The following is a 23,126-nucleotide window of genomic DNA, read 5'->3' on the forward strand; positions in this document are numbered from 1 at the left end:
ATCTAATCGCCAGGGCTTTCCCCAGAGGCTTGAAGATTCCCATCTTAGGCTAGGGGAGAGAGCTTGCTTGAGATGTAATAATTTGCTCGTTGTGAAGTGGAGGGATAATAAGAATGTTTTCGTTCTGTCCTCCCTTCACGCAGACACGTTGGTCCAAATTCCTACGGCGACTGGTGTTGTGAAGAAACCTTTCTGTGTCCACGAATATAAACTTAATATGGGAGGGGTGGACCTCAACAACCAGTTATTGGCGCCGTACCTAACTGCCCGTAAGGCCAGACGCTGGTACCAAAAAGTGTCTGTTTTCCCTTTTTCAATTGGCTCTGCTGAATGCTTTTGTGCTATACAAAGCTTCAAGACAAACTGGATCCTTCCTTAAATTCCAGGAAGAGATCATCACAGCCCTTCTGTTTCCAGACAGTGCTGTGGCCCACCTTCCCAATCCAAATGCAGTAAGCCGGCTGCATGAGAGGCATTTTCCGCATGTCCTCTCTGGTACCCCTACCCAAAGAAGATGCTGTGTCTGTAGAAAACGCGGATATAGGCGTGACACCCGCTTTTATTGTCCCTCCTATCCTGACCAACCTGGTCTTTGCATTGGTGACTGTTTTAGCATAGGGTACAGCACTACACAGTCCTAGGCACACGTACACAGGGTCTCGAAAGATGTGATGGCCATCACATTTTGAGAGACCCTAATCTGCAACGTTCAGTTTACAGTTTTTTTTTTTTTACAGTTTTTATAAAAGTGAAAAAAATAAATAAAAAATAAAAATGCCAAAAATAGTAGTGGTTTTATTTTTCTTCTCCCTATTGTTCTATATCTATCATTCTCAGTTTTATTTTTACTATGTTTTATTGTATTTGCTTTGCAGGTTTATGGTATGTTATACTGTAATGTTTGTTTTATTGTTAATCATCATTTGCTTAGCAGGTACACCATTCAGCTGCAGCACTGGTTTATTTATCTTGACAGCAACAGAGTTTGCTCCGATACATAAAACGTGACTCCAGCGCTGTCGGAGGTGATTTCCGACCAGACACAGATTGCAATGTATTGTTAACCATCATTTGCTTAGCAGGTACGCTATTCAGCTGCAGCACGGGTTTATTTATCGTAACAGCAACAGCGTTTGCTCCAACGATACGTAAAGCCATGACTCCAGCTCTGTCGGAGGCGATTTCACCACCACAGTAAAAAAAAAAAAAAAAAAAAAAAAAAAGAGCATATATGCCAAAGCATGGGGGCAGGGGTGGAGGAGCGATGGACTCCTAACTTCAGGGGCAGATTGCCCTCATGCTTCGGCATATATTTTTTTAGGCACAGATTGCAATGTTTTATTTTCACTATTACTGTTATACACCCCTGTCCCCCTGCGCAAAGACAAACGCAATCGTCTGTCTGGTGTCATATGTAAACAGCAATTGCACCATGCATGTGAGGCATCACTGCGAAGGTCAGATCGAGGGCAGTAATTTTAGCAGTAGACCTCCTCTGTAAATCCAAAATGGTAACCTGTAAAGGCTTTTAAAAATGCATGTAGTTTGTCGCCGCTGCACGTTTCTGCACAATTTTAAAGCATGTTGTGTTTGGTATCCATGTACTCGGTTTAAGATCATCTTTATTTCATCAAACATTTGGGCAGTATAGTGTGTTTTAGTGCATTAAAATTTTGCGTTTGAAAAATCGCTGCGCAAATACTGGGTGAAAAAAAGAAAATGCAACACCCACCCTTTTAATCTGTAGGGCCTTTGCTTTAAAAAAAATATATAACGTTTGGGGTTCAAAGTAATTTTCTTGCAAAAAAATATTTTTTCATGTAAACAAAAAGTGTCAGAAAGGGCTTTGTCGTCAAGTGGTTTGAAGAGTGGGACATAAGCATCTAAATGTTGTGCATAAAATTCCAGGACAATTCAACCCCCCCCCCCAATTCACCTCCCTTTTTGGAAAGTAGACGTTATTTGCTGATAGGCATGTTGAGTCCATGGAATATTTTAGATTTTGACATAAGTTTCGGGAAAATTACAATTTTTTTTTTTTAACACAAAGTTGTCACTAAATTATATATTGTTCAAACATGGCATGGTTATATGTGGAATTACACCCCAAAATACATTCTGCTGCTTCTCCTGTGTACGGTGATACCACATGTGTGATACTTTTTGGGAGCCTAGCCGTGTACAGGACCACAAAAACCAATCACCGCCTTCAGGATTTCTAAAGGCGTACGCCTCACTACCTATCACAGTTACGGAGGCCCCCGAAATGTCCAGATAGCACAACCCCCCCCAAATGACCCCATGGTATTTGCTAAGAGACATGGTGAGCATTTTGCAGATCTCATTTATTTTTGAAAATGAAGAAAAGAAAAGAAAAATTATTTTTTTTCTTTTTTCAAAACTGTGACAAAAGGTGAGATCTGCAAAATACTCAACATGCCTCTCAGCAAATAGCTTGGGGTGTCTACTTTCCAAAATGGGGTGATTGGGGGGGGGGGGGTTGTGCTATCTGGGCATTTAATGGCCCCTGAAACTGTGATAGGCAGTGAGGAGTGAAATAAAAATGTACGCCCTTAGAAAGCCCGAAGGCAGCGGTTGGTTTTCGGGGTCCTGTACACGGTTAGAATGCCAAAAAGTCCCACATATGTGGTATCCCCATACTCAGGAGAAGCAGCAGAATGTATTTTGGGGTGCAATTCCACATATAACCATGCTGAGTTTGAACAATATATAATTTAGTGACAACGTTGTGTAAAGAAAAAAAAAAATGTTAATATTCCCGAAACTTGTGGCAAAATATAAAAAATATTCCATGGACACAACATGCCTCTCAGCAAATAGCTTGAAGTGTCTTCTGTCCAAAATGGGGTCATTTGGGGGGTTTTGTGCTATCTTGTCATTTCATGGCCTCCAAAACTATGATAGGTAGCGAGGAGTGAAATAAAAAATGTACACCCTTAGAAATCCTGAAGGCGGTGCTTGGTTTTCGGGGTCCTGTACTAGGCTAGGCTCCCAAAAATTCTCACACATGAGGTATCCCCATACTCGGGAGACGCAGCAGAATGTATTTTGTGTGAATAAAATATTCAATGGGCTCAACATGCCTCTCAGCAATTTCCTTGGGATGTCTACTTTCCAAAATGGGGTCATTTGGGGGGGGGGGGGTTGTACTGTCCTGCCATTTTAGCACCTCAAGAAATGAGATAGGTAGTCATAAACTAAAAGCTGCGTAAATTCCAGAAAATGTACCCTAGTTTGTAGACGCTACAACTTTTGCGCACACCGATAAATATACACTTATTGACTTTTTTTTTTACCAAAGACATGTGGCTGAATACATTTTGGCCTAAATGTATGACTAAAATTAAGTTTAATAATTTTTTTCTTTATAACAAAAAAGTAGAAAATATAATTTATCAAAATTTTCAGTCTTTTTCCGTTTATATTGCAAAAAAAAAAAAAAAAAAAAAATTGCAGGGGCAATCAAATACCATCAAAAGAAAGCTCTATTTGTGGGGAAAAAAAAAGACACAAATTTTGTTTGGGTACAACATTGCATGCGCAATTACCAGTTAAAGCAGGGCAGTGCCAAATTGTAAAAAGTGCTCCGGTCATTGAGCAGCCAAATCATCCGGGGCTGAAGTGGTTAAAGATTATTTCTGGTGAGTGGGGACCCAGGAGGGCACCACGGAGTGGCACTTATCCTCACAATCAGAAGTGGACATGTTACTTTGCACCATAGGACTTTATTCTATTTTTGATTGCACTTGATATGCTTTCACAGGCACTTTAAATATTATTGTTCACTAATTTACTTGCACATTTAAGAGCAGCACTGAGTTTAATCTTTTTGTAAAAAATTTATAAATTTATATATATATATATATATATATATATATATATATATATATATATATATATATATATATATATATATATATATATATATATATATATATACACATATATACATATATATACACACACACACACACACACACTAGATATATATACATACATACACACACAAATGTTTTGCCTTTATTTCTATTTTAAAACAGAATGGGTTATTTTACAAGGTGATAGTTTACAATCACTTTAAAGTGGAGTTCCACCCACTTTTACAACTCTTCAGCATCCCTCACTAAACTGTGCACTGCAAACGAATTGGATATTATTTTTTTTCTCAGCACCTACTGTATATTTGCTGTATTCATTTTTCACTTCCTCCTCCCTAGCCGTGGCTCATCGCATCATTTCCTGTTTGCAATGCCTTCTGGGAAGGGGCGGCAACTTCCTCTGACACTGCTGTTGCTATGGAAACCTGACCTGAAACCTATTACACTGCTTGTGCTGCACTTAGCATGTGCAAGATCTGCAAGGATGAGATCCAGGAAGAAATACAGTCTGGCTTCAGATGCCCACACTTAAGATGGCCACGGCCTGCTGTAAGTTTATAAAATAACAAACTGCTGCTATAAACAAACAAAACAGACCTTAGTTTACAGACTAACTTTACTAGAATACATTAAGCTTGTGTATTATATGGGTATTTTTATTTAAAAAGTATAATTTTGGCCGGACCACCACTTTAAGCTTCAAGAGAACAGGGAATAGAAGGGATGGGTGGGTATATTTTGGCACTCCCTCTCTCATACATGGTCTTGATAATTAGAAAGTTTATGAATGGAGGTGCAAAGAAGTGGGTATAGAACTCTCATATTCCACAAGAAATAGAGAACTGATAATATCAAAGAAAGAAAAAACACTGACTAGAAATGGATTTCTCCTCATTTAGGTAAATATGGCAACACAACACAAGAAGCATCGGTGTTCAAATTTTACAAGTTCAAATTGATATTTTATTGATAGCAAAAAACAAAACAAAAACCCTTTGTTAAACATGTAAAACTTGTTAAACATGTCCCAATTTTCCCCATTACTGCTATATCATATCATCAACCCTTCCAACTGCTCATACAATAGCATTTCTGATGACAAAGCACAGGGACAATATTCACTGCTGAGATACTACTACAACTGCAAAATTAGCTCTGAAGATTTCTTCCATCGCCTATGTGGTTTCTTTCATTCTTCTTGAAAATGTTCTCTCTGTAAAACTGCAGTTCCTTGATGCTCTCTATGATATCATCCAGAGCTCTGAAAAGTAAAAAAACAAAAAACAAAATCATTCAATGTAGAGCAAGGACAGGCAACCATTGAGAGGTGGAGATCTACCTAAACCACATAAAAAAAAAAAAAAAAAAATCACCAGGGTGTGTGCCATCATACCCCTTTTTTAAAATTTTTTTATTTAAAGAAATAAGGCAGAAGGAATACCTAAATAAATTTTTAAAATTGTTTCCTCCCTAACCTGTATAAAAACTGTACATTTACCTATTTTTTTTATCCGCTCCAGTCACCTGTTCTGTGCAAGGCTAGGTTCACACACATGCGGGTTGGAGGGGGAATATGTGCTAATCGCATGCTGCCCCCTATCTGCAGGCAGAAAACATTACTCTTTTGCAGACGGGTGGGGTAGCCATTAATTTTTAATGCCACTCACACATTGGTGAAGGACGCACGGTTGAGTGTTTGAAGATGTGGGAAAAAGATGTCAAATTTGTTTGGGTACAACATCACACGACTGCACAAATGTCAGTTAAAGCGACGCAGTGCCGTATCGCAAAATGACCTGGTCATTGAGCAGACAAATCTTTTGGTGCTGAAAAAAAAAAAAAAATAGAAAAAAAAAAAAAATAGAAAAAAAAAAAATAGGATTTTTAAAACAGCTTACCTGTAAAATCCTTTTCTTGGAGTACATCATAGGACACAGAGCCTCAAGTAATTACTTGATGGGTTATGGGCCTACCTTCAGGTGTTGACACTGGTATAACCAATACAGGATGTTGACTGACCTATATAACCCCCTCCTCCTTCCAGGAGTCCTCAGTTTTTGTAGCCAAGCAATATAAGTAATATACTTTCACCCCATAAAACAGTGGGGCGGGAGCTCTGTGTCCTATGATGTACTCCAAGAAAAGGATTTTACAGGTAAGCCGTTTTAAAAATCCTATTTTCTTTATCGTACATCATAGGACACAGGGCCTCAAGTAATTACTTGGTGGGATGTCCCGTAGCAATGCTACTTGAGGGGAGGGAGACACAACTCGTAGGGCACCCCCAAGACCTTGAGGAATTATACTGCTGCCTGCAGCACACTGCGCCCAAAGGCGATATCCTCATTCCATCTTACATCTACTTGATAAAACTTTGTAAATGTATGTACTGAAGACCAAAGTTGCGGCCTTGCAGATCTGAGACATGGAGGCCTGGTGACGCACTGCCCAAGAAGCACCAACCGCTCTGGTAGAGTGTGCCTTAACTTGAAAAGGGGGAATGTTTCCCCTTAAATCATAAGTTTGAATTATAACTTGCCGAATCCACTTAGCCACAGTGGATTTTGACGCTGCCTGTCCTTTCTTAGGACCCTCTGGCAGAATAAATAAGACATCAGTCTTACGAATCTGAGCAGTTTTCTTTAAATAGATCTTCACTGCTCTCACCACATCAAGACAATGTAGTGACTTTTCTTCCTTGGAAGATGGTTTTGGAAAAAACTATGGCAGGACAATATCTTCATTCAGATGAAAGCCTGAAACTAAATTCAAGCTCCAAGGGCTTAAGGGTGATTTAACTGGCGGATTAATCCGCATCACTCCTTGCATGAAATCCCGGACTAAAGAATGCGTAGCAAGTGGTCTTTGAAATAAAATTGATAAGGCTGAGACTTGGCCCTTAATAGTACTCAGGGCCAACTTCATCTCTACGCCTACTCGTAGAAAGGCAAGAATTCTGCCTTTAATATATCTCAGAGGGTGCCGAGCCTTGGATTCACACCCGGAAACATAAGCTTTCCAAACTCTATAATATATATAGCTCTAGAAGCTGGCTTCCTAGCATTAAAGTAGAAATAACTACCCTGGAAAGCTCACGTCTTTTCAGAATGTGGGTCTCAATAGCCAGGCCGTTAAATTTAACATTCGTAAAGTAGGATGGAATATCTGGCCTTAGTGGAAGGGACCACAGATCCTCCACTGCCATCTTTACGATCTCTGCATACCATGACCTTCTGGGCCATGCTGGTTCTGCCAGAATTACCGGTTTTCTTTCCAGCTTGATCCTGCAAAGAAGGCGAGGCAGTAACTGAATAGGGGGAAATGCATAGATCAGTGAAAGCTGATCCCACAGTATCACCAACGCATCTGTTCTGCATGCGAATATCACCAACGCATCTGTTCTGCATGCGAATGGATCCTTTGTTGTGGACACAAAGTTGACTAACTTTATGTTGCACTGGATGTTAGAAGATCTACATCCGGAGTCCCCCTTCCCGGAATGAAGACTGCCGATGGGCACGGAATATTTCTTTCTGCCCAAGTTAGAATATGGTTCACTTCTCTCTGCACTGAGAGATTCTTGGTGCCCCTTTTGGTGATTGATAAAGGCCACAGCCGTGGCATTGACGGATTGGATCCTGTCGGGACAATCCCTTAACCTGGAAGTCCAGGCTTTTAGAGCCAGACGCACTGCCCAAATCTCTAGGATGTTGATGGGCAAGGCTCTTTCGGTTCTTGAACATTGTCCTTGGACAGTTGTCTTCTCTGTCATTACCACTTTCCAGATAAGTGGTCTGAAGGATTTACCCTTTAGGACATTCTTTAGTAACCACCAATTGAGGCTTTGGGACACCCTTGGTGACAGCCGCATTGGCAAGTCCAAAGCTTGGATCGTTTTGTTCCAAGCAAATAGAATACTGTTTTGCAACAGTCTCGAATGGAACTGGGCAAAGGGAACTGCTTCGAATGAAGCCACCATCCTAACAACCTCATGCAAAAGGCGAATGGAGGGACCTCCTTTTGACCTGACCATCCGCACCAACTCTTATGGAGTTGTGGGGTTTTTTTTGGGCAAGAAGACCCTTTTTCTGGGCTGTATCTATGATCAGACCCAAATACTGCAGCCCTTTTTTAGCAATTTTAATGGAGACTTGACTAGGTTGAGAACGCAACCCAGACCTTTCCAGGTAACTGGTTGTAATGCGTACACCTTACTCCGAACAGCAATTGGTCTATTAGCAAATAGATCGTCTAGGTATGCAAAGACTGTTTAAACCCTGTGCCCTTGACCTGGCTACAGGTGGGGCTAGCACTTTTGTGAACACTTGAGGTGCTGTAGCTAGCCCGAAGAGCAAGGCTATAAACTGAAATGCTGCTGTTCTTCTTTGAACCGCAGAAACCTTTGGTGAGCGGGAAATATATGGCCATGCAGATATGCATCCCTGATGCCGATAGGCGCCAGAAGTCTTCCTCCTTGCAGGATAGAAACTACTGACTTGATCGACTCTATAGAAAGGAGCGGATCTTCAGGAACTCATTTAGATTCTTTTAGATCTAGAATGGATCTGTTGAATTTCTACGTGGCTCTGTACATGTACAGGAAACGCATGAAAAAGGCAGTGAAGGTTCCAAGGAACCTAAGAAAAAACAGAACTATCAGCTGACTCTACTAGAGGTAGCTTGAAAGAGGCACAAATCAGCTCTGTAAGAGGTTTGTACCAGCAATTTCTCAGATTGCGAAGCTGAAAAAAAGTTCAACTCTAGTTGTCTCCTCTGCAGAGGAGTACTCGGTTTGCCTTTCTTCCCGATTACCTAAGGGTAATCCCTTATCCTCTACCCACTGTTCCCTTGATAAAGGATCTCAGGTGGGGAAGGGGGATCTAACATGCTTCCCATCCTTGGATAGCGGATGCGATTAAAATCTCTAATTTTCCTTCTAGGCCCTGCAGGGTGGAGGAAAAACGCATTTTCAATCATGTATACAGGGGCTGAATATTTTCTCCTCTTAGGCTCAGTTCCACTATTGCAACCCCAAAGTTGCGTGATTTTACTGTGATCTTCTGCCGCTGAGAATATGTCGGGGCGCGATTTTGATGCGACAGGAAACAATGCCTGTGTATTCTAGAGGTCTATGGACCTCAAGTCGCATCAAAGTGGTACCAAAGTAGTGCAGAGACTACCTTGAAGTCGCACAGATCTGAACAGTACTCCTTGGAAATCATGTCCTAGAGTCTGATGGTGGAGGCCGTCACTGCTGCCTAGAGGCAGCTGCCCCTGCGCAGGGGAAGGAATCCGTTTAAGTGACTTGTCCAAGGTCACAAGGAGCCAACGTGAGGACGAGGTCCCGCGTCTTTCAGGAAGCCTCCCATGGCTACGCTGGCCATCAGAGTAGTTAACCTGTGAGGAGTGGCTCCTTCACTAGTGAACGCCGACATGTGGATCTGAACCCATGTCTGTCAGGAAGTCTCCCATGGCTGCACTGGCCCTCAGAGTACTTAACCTGTGAGCTTTTGTGGCTTCACTTTAAATAAAAGGACATTTATACCTTCTTTTGGACAAAAGAGCTTTACTGCTAAAAATAATTTGGATGTATTTCACCAAACCTTCCCAAATGAAAAGAGAAACTAGTCAGACACCCTTTTTTGCAAGATGCTTCGGCTGACCAACCCTTTTAACCACAGGGTCCTAAGCATGTGTTTTAGCACAAGCGCAAGGCGAGACGCCTGGTGGATAGGGTCTTTTATGGCATCTATGGCAAAACATAGCGCCATTGGTAGGAGGATTTTAACCAAAAAAAATGCAGACTCCTTATTTGTTGGATGGTTAAGCAATTCTGCATCTTTATTGATGCTGGAAATCGCAGCGTCTACTGCTGGTACTTTCCAACCTTTGTGAATTTTTCCTCCATGATAGAGAACTGGGAAACTCTTTGGAGGGAAAAAATGCTTATCCAGATGATCCCATTCAGCATAAATAAGTGCTGTAAAAGGGTTTTTTTTTTTTTTTTAAACCAAAGAAGGGACCTGGACTTTCAGCTTACTCTGTTAGGAGTAGTATAAAAAGTGGAATGAACCATCTCTGTAAGAGTTTGTACCATCAATCTGTCAGACTGTGGTTGCATAAGGTTCATCAACTGTTTCCTCCACAGAGGAAAATTTTGGCTTGTTTTTCCCCGTGATCACCTGAGGATAACACCTCATCCTGTGCCCACTCTCTTGGAAAAAGGGGGTTTGAGGTGGGGAAGGGGATCTAGCATGCTTCCTATCCTCTTGGATAGAGAATGCGATTAAAGCCGTTAATCTTCCTTCTAAGCCCAACAGGGCAGAGGAGAATGCATCTTCAGTCACATACACAGGGGCTGAAGTGTGAGAAGCAGTTGCACCACCAATTGCTTCCAATGACTCACCCTGGCTTGCCATGTCAGGTCTCTCAGGAGAGGATGATAGTGTGGAGGCATGACTGGAGTTCCCAGCACCTGGGGGTGGAATCCTTGGTACCTTTGTGGTACACTGGAAATCAAATGTGCTAAGCACAACAGCAGAGGCACTTTAACAAATTATGGTATTTGCTGAAAAATAGTTTTAGCAAAAGAAAACAATGTCACCATAAGGATCAGCCTTTGATGCTGAGTACCATAAAATTTCCTGTGCTGGAAATGCCTGTTTACACACCTTTACATGCCCAGCGCTCCGGTGTCTTAGTGTGACAGACTTCTGTCTTCAGCATATGAACTGAGAGCGTCTGTGTTAAACCTCAGGTGAGAAGCCGATTACACAAGTGTCAGCTGTTACCGCACCTCTCCAGGAGTAGAGGGGAGAGGGAGGGGAATTTTTATCAGCAGTGTTTGTTAGGCTCCTAGTTTTAAAGGAAGACTTCACTTTATACAAAAAAAATGCAAATGGCTGGTTTTGTATGTTCATAAACTACTGCTGTAACCCCTTTAGAGCCCTCAGAAGAGGAACACCATCGGTTCAATTAAGAACTCCCCTCTGGCTGCAGGGACCACACCTGCTGCTATAGCCAGACACAGAGCTGCTGAAAAAGGCATCGTACTAGGCAAGTGTAATATACTCCCTCAAGGGGAGACATTTTAAGGCATACAGTTATACATTTTATATATGTATTTTTTGGAGAAAAGGGCATAGGTGGACTTTTTACAGTTCCTAGGCTTCTCCCCTTACCTTATCCTCGCTGCAGGATACTGCTGATTTAACAGACAGATCCAACTTTCACCCATCATGGCGGGCAGCGTAGTTAAACCTTCAAAGACTGGGGCCCTTTTTAATAGGGGTTCCGCTCCTTTGGACCTGTATAGCACCCCTCAGGACCAACTTTAGGTAATATGAAAAACCAAAGAGAGTCCTGGTTCCTAGGGTCCAGCTCTCAAAGAGAAGCTTACAGGCAAAACCTCGTTCTTCAATGCGAGGCCCAGGTACCATCCTATGGCCTCAGTGGCGAGGATAGATCCGGTTGTGGAGGTTTTTTAAATCCAACCAACACCTTAGACACTGGCGAAAAAACTGAGGACACCTGGAAGGAGGAGGGGTTATATAGGGGAGTCAACTTCCTGTATTGGTTATACCAGTGTCAACACCTGAAGGTAGGCCCATAACCCACCAAGCAATTACTTGAGGCTCTGTGTCCTATGATGTACGATAAAGATAAAGGTAATTTCAGAAAAAAAAAAAAATTAAAAATTGGCATGCACTTCATTCACAACTTTTTTTTTTTTTTTTAATGTCTGGAGCGTAATTGGTCACCCCCACAAATCGAATGCAGTCAGGGTTCATCATGAAGTGAGAACAACTGGTACTACACACTGACTTGCTTGATTAGCTGCCTGCCCAGAGTTTAGGCCCAACTGGCTGGGTTAAGTTCTGGACAGTGGAAGTAAATATGTAGGGCAGCGTACAGGGGTCATTAGTACCTAGGGCAGCGTACAGGGGTCATTAGTACCTAGTTAGTAGTATGTAGAGCAGATTATAGGAGTCAGTAGAGATTTTTCTCCCATATGCAGAGCAGAGCTCTTCTTGTGTGCTTATCCCGCCTGCCTTCCTCACTCACCTGCCCCAGATGAGGTCAAATACAAGTGGCTGGAATGGGTGGGAGGAAGGCTGGCGGAAGCTGCGCAATACACTTAGGTATGTCGCTCCCTTGTGCCACTCTGCAAGTGGGGGAGGAGCACTCCAGGAGGGCAAGGCAAAGATGCAATTCTACCCATCACCTTCCAGCAATCAATGGGTTGCCGTACTAAACCTATGGAAAATAGATCATGCAAACAAGTACAAATCAAGACTAAGTTACTCTAGCACTTTTTGGTAGTGTTGAAGCTGGTCTGTCCCTTCCCACACTGACCACCACAGCAATGGCACAAAGATCAAAAAATATAGTCTGTGTTTAAGATTTTATTTATAAAAGTTCAAAACTCTACTTCTACCACAATTGCATGTACTTTGTGGTAAACTAAATACAGTCTTTAGATATATTCAAAGGTGGTTTGTCATCCTGCAGCTCAGCTTACCAATATCAGTATTTCCAAACCCTTTTCCAGGTCTGTTCACTCATCTGCATTCCATTTAATGTTAGTGAAATGTTATTTGCACCAGCATATCATTAGATAGACTAATTCCAAGTAAAGGCTTCTGCAATTCAACTGTGTAACACTCCTGTAAGGCATTGTGTTACATGGGTTTAATGCATTAACTCTTAAGGACCCCTTTACCTGTTCACTTCTGCTTTGAAGTACATGCAAGCATATCTCCCAACCCTGTAGACCTCAGATCAGTTTAAAAATGGGTCAGCTGGCTTGTGCTTTCTTTTAATACCAGTCTTATGGGAACATGGTACCATTATGCTGCAAATAACCTGGGACCAATCCTATTTAATTTATTCATAAATGATCTGGAGGATGGGATAAACGGATCAATCTCCATATTTGCGGACGATACTAAGCTAAGCAGTGCAATAACTTCTATGCAGGATGTGGAAACCTTGCAAGAAGATATAAACAAATTAATGGGGTGGGCAACTACATAGCAAACGAGGCTTAATGCTGAAAATCTTAAAATAATGCATTTGGGTGCTAAAAATATGAAAGCAATCTACTCACTAGGGGGAGAACCTCTAGGATGGAAAAGGACCTGGGGGTCCTAGTAGATGATAGGCTCAGCAATAGCATGCAATGCCAGGCTGCTGCTAACAAAGCAAACAGAATATTGGCATGCACTGACCACTTAAGGACCGGAAGGATTTGATCCCTTAATGACCAGGCCATTTTTTGCAATATGGCACTGCGTTGCTTTAACCGACAATTGCGCGGTCGTGCAACATTGCACCCAAACAAAATTGAGGTCCCTTTTTTCCCCACAAATAGAGCTTTCTTTTGGTAGTATTGATCACCTCTGCGTTTTTTTTTTGCACTATAAACAGAGCGTCAATTTGAAAAAAAAAAAAAAAAAAAAAGCAATATATTTACTTTTTGCTGTAATATCCCCCCAAAAAATATATATATATATATAAAAAAAAAAAAAAAAAAAAAAAAAATTCTTACTCAGTTTAGGCCGATATACATTTTATTTTCCCCAAAAATACCGAAATAAGCGTATATTGATTGGTTTGTGCAAAAGTTATAAGGTCTACAAAATAGGGAATAGATTTATGGCATTTTTATTATAATTTAAAAAATTTTTTTTACTGGTAATGGTGGTGATCTGCGATTTTTTAGCAGCACTGCGACAGACAGATCAGACACTTAACACTTTTTTTGGGATCATGGATCTTTATACAGCGATCAGAGCTAAAAATAGCCACAGATTATTGTATAAATGTCACCGGCAAGGAAGAGGTTAACACTAGGGGGTGATAAAGGGGTTAACGGTTACCTAGGGAGTGTTTCTAGCTGGAGGGGGGGGATGGGACTGCCTGTGGGAGGAGACCGATCTCTGTTCCTAAACAGTAGGAACAGGAGATCTGTATCCTCCCCTGACAGAATGGAGATCTGTCAGGGGAGGCCACGGGCATCACGGCCGCCGGCCACGTGCACTGGCATTGCAGTCGCGTGCCCCCTACAGCTCTTAAAGCAGCTGACGTACAGCTACGGCGATTAGCCCAGGGGAGCCAATCTGCCGCAGTACAACTGCGATGGCTGGTCCTTAACAGGTTAAAAAGGGGATTAACTTCAGAGATAAACGAGAATTCTCCCACTCTACAAGACTCTGGTCCGACTGCACCTGGAGTATGCCGTCCAGTTCTGAGCACCAGTCCTCAGGAAGGATGTGCTGGATCTGGAAAGGGTTGAGAGAAGGGCTACAAAGTTAATAAGGGACTGGAGGACCTCAGCTATGGAGAAAGACTGCAAGCATTGAACTTATTCTCTCTGGAGAAGAGACGCTTGAGAGGGGATATGATTTCAATGTATAAATACCATACTGGTGACCCAACAATAAGGATAAAATTTTCGCACAAGTGAATTTAATAAAACACGCGGCCATTCACTAAAAGTAGAAGAGAAGCGGTTTAACCTTAAACTGCATAGAGGGTTCTTTACTGTAAGAGCAGTAAGGATGTGGAATTCTCTTCCACAAGCAGTGGTTTCAGCGGGGAGCGTCGATAGTTTTTTTGAAGTTAAACGACCACAACATACAGGGATATATAATGTAATTTTTACATTAAAGCACACACACAGGTTGGATTTGATGGACCTGTGTCTTTTTTCAACCTCAACAACTATGTAACCTTTATTGGAGTTTACATAAATCCTAAGGGTACTTCAATTATGTTGTATTATTGCTTTAAATAGAGTAATATAGAGTCTAAGGGCCCCCTTTTTAAGTTTACTCCACTTTATGCTAAATCTATACAATCTTTACATGACAAATAATTCCCGAAACAATACTAAAGCACAGCAGCAGCCTGCCTATGGCTGGCTTTGTCTGACTGGACAGGAATCATCCCTTGTCAGATGACTCAAACACACACATATATATTTATATATTTCCTGGCCCATCCTCCCATCAGCACACAATGGGTTAACATCTCCTCTGGAGCCCCACAGTACCACCTGTATAGCTGAATAAAAGGCAGCTCCTCCCCAACTAAGACAGTTGTTCTTTTTTGGTCTGCTCCAGGCCACCTGTTGATTGCAGTTGGTAAGTAAGTTTTTTCTGAGAGAGGCTGTGAATGGTGTCACAGGGTGCAGGGACACAGGTAAAGGACTTACCTCAGATTCTGACTCTCCTGTCTGTCTCTGGATGTGCTGTCCTTGCTCCCTTGCTGTGCTGTGTACTACTGCGGGCTTGATAATCTGACTGTTTTTTTGTCTCAGACTTTAGGACCCCATACACACTATGTAACTTCATGTAGTGCAAGGGCCTGACTAACTGCATACAAATCGAGACTCTTGGGTTTGGCCTCTTGTTGTGTGGTTTTGGTGAATCTGAGGGAAGAAATCCAGAGAAGATAGTAAAGCATGTGTCCAGCTTAACTGTGTCTGATGTCTGCCTTTGGAAATGCTGCCTGAAGCTCACTTGATGCTTCTAAGATGAGTGGATGAAGGCAGAGGGTGCCATATTTTTTAGTGAGAGGTAATATGTTTTTCTCCATATATTTTGAGCAAATATGAGCTTTTCACACCTGTTAGTGGCACAGAAGATTAGCAAAGGTAGAAGGGGGTGACGTGGGACGACGTGGGACATGGTTCTTAAAAGAGTGCCTAAGGAGATTATGCAAATTAGGGGTTTTGCATTATTTTAGAATCAGAAACCCTGAACGCAAAATGCTCAAAAAAAACCCCAAAAAAAACATAAAACCTGCCAACAATCATCTTGTCCTGACCAGGACAATGACACCTAACAGGTTGTCACATTCATTAAAGTGGATGTAAACCCTCCATACACCCAGTGAAGTGAATGGCCTCAAATGATACACAGAGATGAACCAAATCTCCCTACATAAGTTTCTACATGTATATCTGCTGCTTCACATTTTTATACTGTTTAGAAAGTTCAGATCGTGTTAGGAAATGTTCTCTTCCTGTTTAACACAGAGTGTGGTGTTTGGGCTTACAGCCAACACAGCGTAAATCGCTGATTGGAGGAAAGGCGCACACACCCCCTCTCATCACGTTTTGTACAGGGCCAGCTCCCTGCTAATCTATTTATAGCAGCCTCCCTAGACAGAAATGTCAGGCGGCTTTTTTCTGATGTGTCCAGGAATTTGTCAGGAGTTATCAGGCTGATAACAGAAGAATGGGTCAGGAGAGAGCTACAGGACACTGAAGATTTATGTGCCAAGCTCAAATTTCATGTATTAGGCTATGTTTCCACTATTGCGTCCCCAAAGTCGCGCGAGAAGCAATGCTTATGTATTCTTGAGGTCTATGGACCTTACGTTGCATCAAAGTGGGACCAAAGTAGTGCAGGGACCACTTTGAGGTCGCTGCGTCTTGAAGTCGCACAGATATGAACGGTACTCATGAGAAACAGACTGAGGTGAAAAAATGTAGCGCTAAAACAAAACAAAAACCAAAATATGTGTATAGAAATAAAACTTCAGTGACCAGTGGATGGTATCCACTGCAACATGAAAAGAGCAAAACTCAAAGTAAAAGTCAGTCAAGTTCAATGACTCGTGAACATTGTCCACTGTGACATGGGTATGGGCGATATGAGTGATAAAGTCCCACAGTGCGGTAAAATATAAAATCCAATATGAGTGGAAAATCTTCTAATATGTGATTGATCAACATGGAAATCTTGAGGTAGAAATAGGTGAAATACTCTTACCAGAACGGGTGAATTCGAATGTCGGAGACACCGAATCAAACAGGCTTAGAGATCCAGTTGGATGGCTGTCCTGGAGGGAGATGAAAGTCCCGGATCTCAAAGGACCACTTCTTTTCAGCCATCCAACTGGATCTCTAAGCCTGTTTGATTCGGTGTCTCCGACATTCGAATTCACCCGTTCTGGTAAGAGTATTTCACCTATTTCTACCTCAAGATTTCCATGTTGATCAATCACATATTAGAAGATTTTCCACTCATATTGGATTTTATATTTTACCGCACTGTGGGACTTTATCACTCATATCGCCCATACCCATGTCACAGTGGACAATGTTCACGAGTCATTGAACTTGAGTTTTGCTCTTTTCATGACAGTGGATACCATCCACTGGTCACTGAAGTTTATTTATATACACACACACACATTTTGGTTTTTGTTTGTTTTAGCGCTACATTTTTTCTCCTCAGTCTGTTTTGAATATTTGTCACATTTGTGTGCAGCAGCTTTAATTTTTTCATACTGGGTTAGAGCAGTGTTACCACTGTTTCCACTTGGTACTCATTGGAAATCATGGGGTACGACTTGTCATGCGACTTTAAAGTCCCAAATCGCATGAAAAGTCGCACTAGTAGAAACCTAGCCTTAGGTTCACATCCACTTAAGCATGTGGTCTATACACTATGAAGGAGTTGTTTCCACTTACCCTGTGAAGGGTCAGGATCCAGGAAACTGGCATTTATGTCAGCATGATAGAGAATGCCTCACCTAGCTCACAATGCATTTTGGGCCTGCATGCAGTCTGCAGTGGCAGAGAAATGAAACTGCACAGGTTCCCTAACAAGGATGTGGTTGTGAAAAAATCTAAGCCCTATTAAGGCAGCTATTGTGGAAAGGATGCTACAGATATCCACACCACAAGCAACACCCATAATGATAGAGCGTAAAGTGCTCATTGATGAAGGATGACAGATACCTTGTTAGAAGACCAATTTACAGTAACAGGTTCTCTAAATTTTATCCATATATGATGGCTGCTGTATGTTTGTGCACTGCGCTTCCAGGGGTGGATGCTGCCCTCTAGTGTCTGGTGAAGCAAGTGTCTTTGCCTTTTTATAACTTGGTTGCCTTCAGAGATCCTATGGATGAGAAAGTGGACTTGTTCACACCAAATGCAGTCCAGTGCCTCTTTATTCTGCATCAAGAACGCATGGACAGTGTTTAACTTTGATTCCAGGTTACATAGTTCACACCAGTACAGCGCATTCTAGTACAGTCAACAAAAGTAGAATGTTGCATTGTTTCTGTATGGAACACATCTAGAAGCGGCAAGATGCATTCCTAATGCATCAAAACACTCATGCAGGAACACATCTGGAACACAAATTGTGGTGATCTGGCCATCAGGCTTTCACAGAATCTATACAGCGACAGATTTTGCCTGCCAATCAGCAAGATGTTAACCTTGATATATATTAACTTTAGATAAGGCATTACATTCAACACTGGAAGCTACAAGATTTGGCACAGTTTCTGGAAAGATTGGAACCTGGCAACTGACTTTTGGTTCATGCTTTTGATAGACCTAGTACAAGCACTGGCGCACCCAGTCGCTGCTATGAGAGCATTTTGGTTACACCACTGGAAGGCAGGTGGAACGTCTACACAAGCCTTTAACATCTCCTATAATGGGGGGGGGGGGTTATTGTTTGGCCAAACACCGAACAACGCAATTAAGCGAATGACAGGAGGAAAAAAGTCTGGCCACGGACTAGTAAGAGGATCTCGCCATCCTTCACTCAAGCCTACTAAACTTCAGAGGGTGCAGGAGGCCAAATCTTATAGGACAGGCTATAGATTTACAGTTTTAAGTCACCTCACAGTGGAGGTGTCTTAAAATTAATTTTAACATGTAATCAAGTCCAGAGTAAGCTACTAAGATGGCTGGAAGGTTTTTTTTGAAGGTGGGTCCAACCAGTCTCTTCCAGTTGGCCAGGGGGCCTGAATGAATGTTGACGATTGTAGCCTCCTTCCGGAGGGTTTGGACGACAGTGATCAAAGACCAGTGGGTCCAGAAGGCAGGTGGGCGTACAATGGAAAATTCCAAAGCTGACCACTGAATCCATTTAATCTATGTCCAACAGATCTCAGAAGAGAAGCTGTTGACAAGATTTTTATACTTTCTACAGGGCCATCATGCCAGTAATGCCGAAAACATGGAATCATCTGGGGGCCTTTCTCCCCAGTTTTTCTAGTACCTAAGGCAGGAGCCTTCTGGCCTGTTTTAGTTTGAAGAAATCAAATGTGTTTATATACGCCAATTGGTCGAGATGGTTCATGCAGACAGTCACAGGGACAGTTCAGCTGGAGGACCAGTTGGTATCAATCGATCGGCCGACTCATATTTCCATGTACTGATCAATGTCGAGCACCAGAGGCATGTGAGATTTTTCAGTGGCCAGATGTCAATTCCAGTTTAGGTGATTTTTACAGAATTGGCACAGTCCAAGGAATCTTTTTGAAAGATCTTGTTGGCAGTGGTGGTACCTTGGGCGAGGTGGCACAGGAGGGCGTTTCAATTTTGCTTTCTTTAGCCTATGAGCTGGGCTATATAGATCAGAAAATCTTTGTACCTAAACAAATTCAACAAGAACTGGAATTTTGGACATTGCCACTGTGCTTTTTTGGAGGCATGCCTCTCAACCCAGGAGATAGGATGATCCTGAAGCCAGATGTCAGTCTCTGGGGCTGGGGAATCTAAGATCTGAAGAAACAAGTGCAAGACCATTGGAGAGCGGTGAAGCGCAGACTCCCCAAATATCTTGAATGGAAAAAGAAGCCTTTTTTTAGCATTGCAAGCTTTTCAGGATCTTTGAGGGGGCCTGAGTAAGGTTGACAACAAGACAGTAGTAACCTACATTGCCTGACAAGGGGACATCAAGTCTCTTCTTGTTACATCTTGCAAATAAACCTTTTGTGGGGCAGAGAACCACTTAGTCAGGTAAAATTGGTCTTCTTGCCAAGGAAGCAAAATCAATTATTGATTCGGTTATGTCAATATTGGCCCTATGGGGCACTCCAGCAGTAGTTCTCAGGGAGACTTCACTGAACATGCAGCTTCTGATATTTGCAACAGGATACCAATGCAAAGACTCCGTCATACAAGGTGCAGGGTGCCATGGAATTTTCTGTCTGATTTTTGTCTCTGATCAAATTAATTCTTCTATGGCAAGGTCAGTAACAGCACCCCAATCCAATTGGACTACTTTTAATAGCCTTGCTATGGAATAGGCTACACCAGAGGTGCAGGGATTCTCATCTGATGTTGTTCAGATCCTGGTGACCAGAAGATCATCCATGAACGCTACATAGGAGGGGATATGAGAGAAGTTTGTTTTGTTTGCTCAGCAAAGCTTTCTCTCCTGTGTTCCTTGCTCTAGCCAATATCCTTGACATTTTACAGTCAGCAATAGGGGTTAGTCTGGCATACAACGCCATTTAAGGGATCTCTACTTTATTTTTTCACAGGCTGCAGATAGGTGCAAAGCAGTGACCTGATGCTTCTTCCAGATAACAATCTATATATGACCTTGAGGGAAATCCTTGTTCCTTCTGTGGGACTTAGGCTTGGATATGAGAGCACCCTTTGCTCCAACAGGTTTCATTTCCATTGAAGTACTGCATGGTAAAACTAGTTCTCCTGACAACTACTACTTCTGACAGAAGGATGTGGAAGATTGCAACACTTTCCAGCAAGGGCGCTTTGGTGACTTTTTCTTTTTTACCAGGGATAGGGATACCACGTCTATCCCCAAAGTTCAATTTTAAAAGTGGTATCCAGTTTCCAGGAAGACTGGGAAGTAGGGAAACTTGGTCAAAGGAGGGAAGTTTAAAAAAAAATCCTTTTAGCCATCAGGCCCTTAGGAGTCATCCACTCTTGGGTTACCAGGATGATTAAACTGGCATGCAGAAGTACGCTTTTCTGTGCTGAAATAATTGCAAGCCTATTTGACTAGAGGGGTGGCAGCCTTTGAGGCGGTTATGCCAGGATTGCTTGGAGGATATAGGTAAGGGCTAGATTGAAGGTCTGTTGCGGCCTTTCATTCAACCTTACAAATAAAATATGTGACCAGAGAGATCAATTCCTTCTGGTTTTAGCATCTTTTCTTTGGATGTTAGTGTCTCTCTTAATTGTTCTCTCCCACCCTAATATTAAGCTTTGGTATATCCCATTGTGTGCTGACGGGAGGATGGGCCGGGAAAACGGAAAATTGTTATCAAATACTTACCGTAATTTTCCTTTTCCTGACCCATCCTCACGCCAGCACAGGACTCCCTCCTTAGTGGCCCGTCGCAGGCTAAGTTATCGAACTGTCTTAGTTGGGGAGGAGCTGCCTTTTATTCAGCTATACGGGTGGTAATGTGGGGCTCCAGAGGAGATGTTAACCCATTGTGTGCTGACATATACATACATATATACACATCCATTATAGATTTGTCAGTACTACTTTTTTCCTATGGATTTATGCATCAAGGACAAGTGGATATCAGTTACACATTGAGCAAAAGGAGATTTTACATTTATTTATATGTATGGAAAGAATAACTAAATACATTGCTCTAAAAACGTTTTTTATTTATTTTTTAATACTTACCTATGTGAAGATGCTTTCTTGAATGCATGTTCATACTCCACAGGATACCAGCGTCTAAAAAAGTAAAAATAGATAAAATGAATTATATAGAACTTTTTTCTTTGAACATGGAAAAATGAATTAGAACTTCTGCCATTTTATTTTTGCCATCTGTGATAACACTGGGCGATTTCCTTGTTTTTTATTCCCAAGACACCAGGACAAGAAAGATGGCAAGGCTCCCTGGGACAAAAAAAGTTTCTACGCTTATTCCATTTTCAGGGCTGTCATTATCGCTACTCGTTACAAGTAGGTGCATTTTAACTGTCAGGAAACCTGGACATACTCTGGCTTTTTTTTTTTTTTTTTAAAGGAGCCATTTACATTACACAGTGTTTTAGTGATGCATTACGTTTGAATGCGTCCAAATGCAGGGGGGGGACCCAATATCCTAGCATTCCTGGAGGCAAGTACAGCAGGGAGCAGGGACTGAGGGGGTTGGGGAGATTGTACAGCGTTAGTTCACCTTTACAGGAGAAAAATGAAAGGGTGAACACTAAGCTTCTTCTGAGGCTGCATCACAATGAAGAGGCAAGCAAGAAATTATGGTAGGGAGAAAGGGAAAAAAACATTTTATTAATGTTATCTATTTTAGCAGAAGGGGTTCCTGGTGGTTTTAGAAAGGCTGGGATTTTGTTGTATTGTGAGCCCAGAGAACCGCTATAACTACTAAATCAAAGAAGGAATCCTCTAGATTTTACCTGCATAGTTCCTTTACAGTGCTCACATCGACGATCCTGTAATGCAAATGTCTCATAAACTGAGGCATATATTTGTTCAGAAATACTTTATCCACGTGCACTGAATTCCCTGAAGAGAGATTAAAAAATAAACAATTTAAATAACTGGGTAGATGAAGAGAGCCTTTTAGGTGACATAATACTGTTTACTCAAATATTAAGGTCAATTAACAAAGCTTTAACACAAGGTTAAATATCTTAAATTTGTAATTTTTAAATACCATGAGACTCAACATAAAATAACTGCCACTTTTTTGAAAATAAGTGTATTTATTGTGTGTGTGTCCCTGTGAAAATAAAGATGTGGACAAATCTAAGGAACGTTACGGTATATGACCATGGTCATTCCATTTTGAATGATAAAATGGCAGTGGGCTTTTGAACCTTCTTGGTAGCCGTAGCCTCTCACCACAAGGTACTTGGACCTATATTTATATTCACATATGTGAACATTTAGTGTCCTTTCTCTTTAATCTTGTTTTACTGTACTGCCCCAGTTCAAATGTTTTTGTCATGTTAACTTTCACATTTCAACAAATGCCCCCCCCAAAAAAAAAAAAAAAAAAAAATAACAAAAAAACAAAAAAACAAAAAAAAACACCTACCAGCTAGAGGACAGACACCAGGAGGTGTGTGCTGTCTGATAAAGGAGAGAAACTCGTACTCTGCTTGTGGTAAAGATATCTTACTGTCCCGCACTGCCTGAGTAAGGCCAGACTGTAATGAGAAGAAATGAAAAATAACATGATCTTTGATTTAAAAAACTGAGACTAAAATCACTTTAAACCATTTCAAATACTATTAATCCCTACAGAACATTGCAAAAATGTTAAAAGCACTGTTTTAAAACAATTAGATATCCTCTATATTCATCAAATCACTCTCATAAGTATGAAGTGGTTTATAACCAGTATGGCCAACATCATCCCACAAAGTTTATATGCAAGCAGGTGTTATATGCTCAAAAACAGGATTTCTGTAATCACTGTAAAACCTTTTTTTCTTCAGGTTAT

At 41.5% G+C, this 23,126-nt stretch overlaps 1 protein-coding gene across 2 annotated transcripts in view; it reads right to left on the reverse strand.

Moving 5' to 3' along the window:
- Positions 1 to 4,833: 4,833 nt before the first annotated feature.
- REXO2 (RNA exonuclease 2) overlaps positions 4,834 to 23,126 on the reverse strand; it is a 47,658-nt gene continuing 29,365 nt past the window's right edge. For both annotated transcript variants that reach the window (XM_073602512.1, XM_073602513.1), the window contains exons 4-7: positions 22,719 to 22,830; positions 22,075 to 22,183; positions 21,335 to 21,388; positions 4,834 to 5,160 (exon numbers count right to left, since the gene is read on the reverse strand). In XM_073602512.1, the coding sequence (XP_073458613.1) occupies positions 5,049 to 5,160; positions 21,335 to 21,388; positions 22,075 to 22,183; positions 22,719 to 22,830 (387 nt within the window). In that variant the 3' untranslated portion in view covers positions 4,834 to 5,048. The remainder of the gene's footprint in view (positions 5,161 to 21,334; positions 21,389 to 22,074; positions 22,184 to 22,718; positions 22,831 to 23,126) is intronic.

This window comes from Aquarana catesbeiana, linkage group LG10 (assembly GCF_042186555.1).
Source record: "Aquarana catesbeiana isolate 2022-GZ linkage group LG10, ASM4218655v1, whole genome shotgun sequence".
NCBI lineage: Eukaryota > Metazoa > Chordata > Amphibia > Anura > Ranidae > Aquarana > Aquarana catesbeiana.